At 47.8% G+C, this 8005-nt stretch overlaps 1 protein-coding gene across 1 annotated transcript; it reads left to right on the plus strand.

Annotated features, from left to right (window-relative positions):
• Positions 1-2270: 2270 nt before the first annotated feature.
• On the plus strand, positions 2271-3506 carry LOC121363565 (probable G-protein coupled receptor 19). The gene has a single exon (XM_041485988.1). The coding sequence runs from the start codon at positions 2277-2279 to the stop codon at positions 3504-3506; it is 1230 nt and encodes a 409-aa protein (XP_041341922.1). The 5' UTR covers positions 2271-2276.
• The last annotated feature ends 4499 nt before the right edge of the window (positions 3507-8005 follow it).

Genomic DNA, 8005 nt, shown 5'->3' on the forward strand with positions numbered 1-8005 from the left:
GTTGGGCTGACTCTTAGGCAAGATGCATCAGAAAAAAAGCCAAAAAGTCTGGGCAGTACAGCCCTGTAACTGTTTTGTGGTTTACCCACCTGCAAAACTAAATGTGTCAGGTCTGAGCAGACAGGGAGAGCAGATTTGGCTCACAAGGAGAAATATCACGAGAACGGTGTTAGCAACTCTGCCTATTTTAACAATTTAGAAAGGCCATTTCATTCTTATACCAGACTTTCACTGCTCTTCAGTACTGGCCAAGACATTTTATCTGATTATTCTTCTATGAGGCTTAATTTGTACAGCTGACTATTTTTAAATGGCACATACTTCTGCATGGCAAGAAGGGAAATTAAGGAAGAAAATTATCCCATAATGTTCCTTTCTATCTAGTTAATAGCCTCCATGTGTATTATTTTATTACAGATAATTCTAACAGGTAATTTAGCAGGTGGCACTGGCAGTGCATCCTGCCACTCTGCCAGACACAGCAGCCCAAACGCCCTGCCAAGAGCAGGATTTCTCCAGGGGGGCAGATCCATCCAAAGGAGGATAAGGAAAGACAAGCAGGAGCCCTCTGAGAAATCAGGAATCATCTGCCAGGCAAAGCCACTAAGAAAACAAAGAGGGAAGGCAACCAAGGATGAGGGGGAAGGCAAGGCCAGGCTGGGCAGCACCCACAGCCCTCCAGCAGAGGAGGGGACAAGGGGCAATGTATGACCTGCTGACAGTGCCCCCTCACATGACACAAACAGCCACAGTAAGTACAGGCTCTAAAAAGCTAGAGGAAAAAAAAATCTTCTATAACCACAAGAAGAAATTTTTACTTCTTTTCTTCTTAAACATCTGACGATTTTTTTGCACTGCATTGTTGAAGGAGACATGCAAAACAGCACAAGAGGCAAGATCCCAAATTTATCCTGTGAATCTGTGCTTTCAGGCCTCACTCTGAGTAGGAAGACAAGGAGAAAATAATAGGTGGTAGACGCAGAGTCAGAGTAGGCACAGCAAAATGCATCAGTGAAGCATTGGAAAAAGCCCATCGGAAGGCAAACCTGGGAATCTGGATCACTTGGAAAGCTGAGGATGGTGGTGGTGGGTGTTTGAGCTTGCTCATTTGGCTTCCTGGATGAACTTTTTGATCTTCTGGTCATTAACTGAGTCCTGATTTATCTTGCACAGTATCAAGCGCTGGAGTTCAGCATTCTCACAGTAGACCCATAGAAAAGGCTTTGTATGTCAAGATGATGACTGAAAGGACATCAGACAGCAGCAGGGTGTTTGCATATGTATAGCCACTAAAATTAGCTATTTTTCCATTTTATCCCTGCTAAGACCAGCCCAACCATTTGGCTAAGCTCAACACTGAAATCTATCTAGCTATATAAGCATAGAACAGGAGGCCACACCCATCACAATCTGTGGTGTGTCTGCCAGGAGGGTGCAGGAGAACAATTTCACACAGGTAATACCCTCAGACAAACTGTAATTCACAGGCAGTGACATTTGACAGGTGATAGGTTTGGTGTCACCAGTCGGGGACATTGTTACTCCACGGACAAGAAGGATGGCCCAAAGTGCACACCCCGCAGGCCTCTCACTGAAGGGCTCCAGAAATTCAGCTCACTTTGTCCACAAGGGTCTAAGGATCACTCAAGATCAAAACAGTCATTGTTCCAGAGCTGTGGGGCTGGTGGTGAGGGTGCTCAATCCCGGGAAGTCTCCTTGGGCAGCACCCCAGCCCCAAGGGAAGGGCTTCCCACCACAGACATCCTGCTCCAAGGAAAACCACATGAAAAAGGGGGCTATAACCTGGTCTGGTCAGGGCTTGTGGACATCCATGGTAAGGGTCCAGAAATTTCTCTGGACTGAGGTCTCTGATTACCTGGGGACCCTCTGTGTTGGCCAAGGGGTCCTGCCCTTCTCATCCCCCCCACGAAGGCAGGGTTGGGGTCATGGCACATGGCACATATGTGGAATGGGGCTGTGAGGAAAAAAATGAAAGGGTGTGACAGGGTGTGAAAGGCTGGCAGCCACCTCAAACCAGCCAGGGAATGGGGGGGGATCCCCCTGACACAGCCTGTCGTACCACCAGCTACAGTGGAACCCAGAAGCTGTATTCAGTGTTAGTCCAGAAATACAGAAGTCACAGTATATATTTCTACTACTGAGAATATTCTTTTGTAGGTTAAGATGGGCTTTTCATACACAGCTGTTCAAGAGAACCTTTTCTCTCCTCTCTGTCTGCAGCCTGAGCAAAAGATGTAGCCGAGTTTGCTCGCAGCATGGATAACAGCAGTGGTCCTGTTCTTCTCCTTACCTTGCTCCTGCTGCAGAACACGAGCAGCCCCAAAGCCTCCTCCCCTCCTGCTGGCTACGAGATGGCAGAACCTCCAGCCCCATGCACCGGCCCCAGCAGGAACCACTCTCTGGTAGAGTACGGGCTGAGGCCGGGGGAAATCACAGCTGCCAGCGTGGTTTGGGGAGTGCTGTGGCTGATCTCTGTCTTGGGAAACTTCCTTGTTTGCTTAGTGATCCACAGGAGCAGGAGGACACAGTCCACCACCAACTACTTTGTGGTGTCCATGGCCTGTGCCGACCTGGTGAGCAGCGTGGGGAGCGCGCCCTTCCTGCTGCTGCAGCTGAGCTCCGGGCGGTGGATGCTGGGCAGCGGCGTGTGCCGGCTGGTCAGGTACATCCAGTACCTCACGCCCGGGGTCCAGATCTACGTGCTCCTCGCCATCAGCGTGGATCGATTCTACACCATTGTCTACCCCCTGAGCTTCAAAGTGTCCAGGGGGAAAGCCAAAAAAATGATTTTGGCCTCCTGGCTCTGCGGTGCTCTGTTTGCATCACCGGCCTGTTTTCTCTACGGCTCCAACAGTGACCAGCACTGCAACTTTTTTCTCCCCAGTTCTTGGCAAGGATCTGCCTACAGTATCATCCACCTCCTCTTGGTGTTTATGATCCCATCCCTCTTCATTATCCTCTTTTACCAGAAAGTCATTAAGTACATTTGGAGAATAGGCACGGATGGAATGACTGTCAGGAGAACAACAAATATTGTTCCAAGAACAAAAGTGAAAACCATCAAGATGTTCTTAATGTTAAACTCGATATTTCTCCTGTCCTGGCTGCCTTTCTTCATGGTACAGTTGTGGCACCCACAGGAAACAGACTACAGAAAGAGCTCCTTGCTTTTCCTGGCCATCACCTGGATCTCTTTCAGTTCCTCAGCCTCTAAGCCAACCCTCTACTCCATCTATAATGCAAACTTCAGAAGAGGGATGAAAGAAACTTTTTGCATGTCTGCCATGAAATGCTACAGAAGCAACGCATACACCATAACCACCAGTTCCAGGATAGCAAAAAAAAATCATGTTGGTATTGCAGATATTCCAGCTACAGCCAAAAGTGTCACCAAAGACTCCACTTATGATGCTTTTAACAGAGAAGCCAAGGAAAGAAAGCTTGCCTGGCCTATTCCGTCCAATCCCCCAAATACCTTTGTCTAGTGGGCTGCATTGTTTTGAAAAGTTACTCTGCACCCCAGAAGAAGGAATTTTCTCTCCTTTGAAACCAATGTATAGCTTTGTATTTTTAACCCAGCTTTTTGGGGGGGAAGGGGGGAGAGGGGAGAGGGCAGAAAAGAGATGTTTTATTTTATTAAATGCCTTGGGTTTGATGCATTCGTTCCAGTTCATTTCAGTTACTACATTCTTTGGGAAACTCCTCTCCTACAATCACAAACAGTGCTTATCTGCAAAACAAGAGTGCTTACCCTGTCTGTCTGTAGGGAGAAAAGGGAAAGAAAGAAAGAAAAACTGCTTGTTTTAATCCCTTTACAAGATGGGCCACGGTGCATAAATGCCTAAACCAACCCAAAGCCATCTAGGCTTCCTTCCACTGTGTCCCCACAAATACAGCTGTGCTGGGGTTGTCCATCCTGTTGAGATCCCACAGGTAAGATGTCCATATGGGGGCCCTTATGGCTTCACCCTGAGCCCACTGTGACAAAATTCCCACTGGTTGAGCAGGGTCAGCATTGGGCCAGCACTGGATGCTTCTGCATCTTTGTCCTTGTGCTTCTCCGGGGGTCTTGTGGTCTAAGCTGCCCAGGAGAAGTCCCCTCCTTGGTCTCTCCTTCCCCAGTCTCTCAAGCTGCTTCTAGCCCCAGCCTGGTGCACCCACCCAGAGGTGGGCACAGCCAGGAAGAAGAGCTGCTGAGCAGAAGGGGCTGTGTGCTGGGCACCCAGGGCCTCCTCACCTCTGAAACTGGCCGTGTGTCCTGGTCTGTCTCCCTCTGCTGAGGCATGGCTGCAGCACTTGCTGCAAAGAGTGGACTTTTCCAAACAAGAACACGAGCTCTGTAGTCCCACGCTGGCTTGGCAACGTCTTCCACTGTTTGGGCATGTTTGAAGAGGTCCCTAACAGGTGCCCCAGAGGACACGACCTGCAGGGGACCTGTGGCTGCAGGTGGAGCCGACTCCTGCTTCTCTTTCTCTGCCAGCACAGCAAGAAAACAACCCAGTGGGAATGGCTGGATCTTCAGTCCTGCTGGGATGGGGAATGACAGTGGAGACCAGGGGGAGAGGCAGGAGCTTCTTTGCAGGCCCCTGTCCCCCACAGTGTTAACAATCTGGGAAACAGGCACTGTGCATGAGGGACATGGGTGTTTAGACCTGGCTCTTGAAGGATGTGCTCCGGAGGCAAACTGGGCTTCCTCCCTAGGGGTGGTAGGTCCACTTGTATCACTAGGAGGAGGTAACAACATGGTTAGGTCCCAGAAGCTCTAGTTCAGTGCTAGCGCAGAAATACAGAGGTGCCTTGAGCATTCAGGCAGGAAAAACATCATCTAAGAAGCAGATGGATTATTGATTGTGTTGTAGTTCAGGGGTGGTGTAGTCAGAAATGAGAGAACATGTGTTGGACTCTCACCACATGTGATGACCACTTTGTGCTGCTTGAAAACCACGAGGTTCCCCAAGCTCAGCTGTGATCCATCTGACAGAGAGCTGGCAGCTCACAGACCCCTCCTGTCCTTTCAACCCCACTCCAACCCCTTTTCTTGCCTCGTGCTCACCAATTTCCTGATGTTGTCTACCCATGAAGGCTGTGTGTGGTCAGTACACAGGCAGGGCAACGTCTGTAGATGGGGGTGGAAAGCAGGAGGAAGGACTGCAAGGGTCTGTCAGGCAAAGAAGGGGACTTAATGAAAGGAAGAGGAGGAAGAAGCTGAGCCATTCTCATTTAAAATGGACCTTCTGAATGAAAATTTCTTCATCCAAAATCATCTGTACTTCCTGAAAGAAAGAGCTTTTTTTTCCTTTCTTTTCTTTCCCTCAGTTATCAGTGTCATTAATAAGGATTGGATTGAATCTATGTGTGGAATATTGATCTACTTTTCCAATTCCCATAGCATTGCCCAAAAGTACAGAAAACACAGGTAAACTATTTCTCCTCTAAATTAGGGTAGCACTAGCATCCTGTTGGTGAATTCCCCCCACTCTGCTGGAGGGGCCCATGGAAGGCCCAGCCCAGGCTGTTGCATCCCTTGCCTGCAAAGATTTTCTTTCTTTAACTCTTACAAAATTAACAGGACAGTTCTGTAGGGTTCTGAGTGGAGGCCTGTCCCTCCCAGTAACCACTGTCTACTGTAGCCTTGGTTACTTGAGGACAGGGCAGAGAAAGCAGAAAAGATAAAGGACTCCTGACACGTCCTCCCAGCCTCCAGCTGCCACTGGTAGGAACAAACACCTTCACAGGGTAGCTGCCAAACAGTGCTGCTGTTCCATAGATCCAGAGCAGGTCCAGAATGACCTAGTCTCAAAGACTGAAGGACAGGACAACCAGCCCCACTCTGCTTGCTCAGAGCTCATCTGAGCAGATTTCAGGAGCATTTTGCCTGAGAACCAAGGTTTTGACCTCTTTTCAGTGGAGGATCTCAAGTACTTTCTTGCTGTTCTTCATCTTCTCAACTAGCTCTGACAAAGCCGGTACATGGTGCATAGCTGGTTCTCATCCACTCTCTCTGGGCCAGTCTTGGGTTTGTAAACCTCTGTCACAAATTCTCAGTTATTTCTTTACCCAAATCTTTCATCTCTTGCACAGAACTGGCTCCAGACCAGCCTCTCCTCAGAGCATGGCCAAACATCCTCGAGTCCAGGCTATCAGAAGCACTTCACACTCAAGGCATCCTAAAAGCATTGTGGACACTTTGATCCCAGGTGTTCAAGCAGGCAGTGTGCAGGAGTCAGCTATCCCTCCTCATACTTCTGCTTCAAAATCTCCCTGCTGTCTGCTGGCAGGAGACATCCCTAGTCACAACCCCCTCTCAGAAGGATTATCTCTTTTTTTCTGCTTTCAGAGCAAACGTGGCACACTTGGGTTCCTGTTCATGCCTGAAAGTGCTGCAGCAGTGAAAGTGAATAGAACAAGAGCAGCAGGTACCACAGGGTGAAATAAACAGGGCTGTTTGTGTCCCTCTGCCATCACAGGGAGCAGGAGCACACACGTGTTGGAGCCCCAAGCTGACATCCCCTGAGGAGAATCTCTGCTGGCAGTGTGGGAGTGGGAAATTCATTTTGCTGAGAAATAATCCTACATGTCTGGTGAAAAACTTCCTTCCTCGTCCTCTACGACACAAAGTAGGGTTGGAAGAACCCTCACTGACCACAGGAACACTTACAGTGTGTATTTCACAAATTCAGAAATCCCCATTAAATAAGGATCTGGTATTTCTCATTAAAGCCACTAGCAAAAAACTCCCATGAATTAGATGAGAGGACCTTGAAAGTGAGTCAAGACCAGTATTTCCTGTCTGGTTCAGATTCTGACCTGGCTGTTTCTTGCTGAAACACCACCATATGCTTAGTTTTTTCTTTGACATTTAATCGCGTCTCACACAGCAAAATCAGATCTAGGCTAAGCAGGCAATTTAGCAACATTATTTTCAGCTTTGGATTGGAGATTGAAACACAACAGTTGTTCTTTTGGTTAGTAGTTTTATTAAAGAAATAATAAAGGAACTGAATAGAATGAGCCCTAAGGGCACAGAGGATCACAGGTTCATGGTTACCCAATGCCTGCTCAGAGCACATAGGACCCTTGTTTCTTCAAGTCTACCGTGTTTCCCCACCTTTCAAAAGGTTTTTCACTACAGAAGGTGGCCAGGAAAAGTCAAGGATTGCCATGACACATCAGCTAGGGACACAATGTCCCCCAGCTGAAAGAGCTGGTAGTTCTGCACTGACATGATGGGCTCTAACCAGCCGTGCAACTGTGAGTGAAGTCTGGAGGCTGGGTCTCTTAAACCACCTTTCCACATCAGTAAAATCCCAATCCCACTTGAATCAGAGTGAGGTTGGCTCTGCTTGCTGTGGCTTCTTTTAACCCAGACTACACTGGTAAAAACACAAGAGCAAGGAGAAAGCTTTCTCACTCCTTCCATGATTTTAGGACAGGTGGACAGGCAGGTTTAGGATTTGGTAGCACCAATGCCAGGTACCTCCTGGTTTGTCAAGGCCCCAGAAGTGCCAGAGACAGGAGATAGATCATGAATTATCTAAGCAAGAAATGGAAAATTCTGTAGGATTTGCCTGATCAATATAGACACAAAACAAACAGAAGAAACTCCCAGTCCATGAACACATCTCAAGCCCATCTACAAAGGGGACATTCTGGGAGAAAGCACTCCTGGGTCTCTTGCCCATCCATTCTTTAGTTTTAAATATTTCCTGTGTAAGAACATGATACAGTACCAACCATTAGGCTTTTTTTTTCCCATTAAGCAGACACATGTAAAGTAGAAATTCCATCACTACTGCTTATACTTGGTACTAAGTGGCTTGCCCTTGGGAATTCCTATTACAAATTGTCCAATTATGTCCCTTCCTTTTTATTTCAGCAGAAAGTTGGATTTCCAGTTAAGTATACTTTTAAAATTTCCAGTTGAGGGGTTGGGGCTAGTGAGAAGCAGAGACTCACTTCACTTGTACCTGTTTTTCCACCAGCC

This window comes from Pyrgilauda ruficollis, unplaced genomic scaffold, assembly GCF_017590135.1.
Source record: "Pyrgilauda ruficollis isolate IOZ18807 unplaced genomic scaffold, ASM1759013v1 scaffold73, whole genome shotgun sequence".
NCBI classification, from domain to species: domain Eukaryota; kingdom Metazoa; phylum Chordata; class Aves; order Passeriformes; family Passeridae; genus Pyrgilauda; species Pyrgilauda ruficollis.

Excerpts from the sequence above, each read along its gene's own strand:
- LOC121363565 (XM_041485988.1), top strand. The coding sequence starts at position 2,277 with ATGGATAACAGCAGTGGTCCTGTTCTTCTCCTTACCTTGCTCCTGCTG.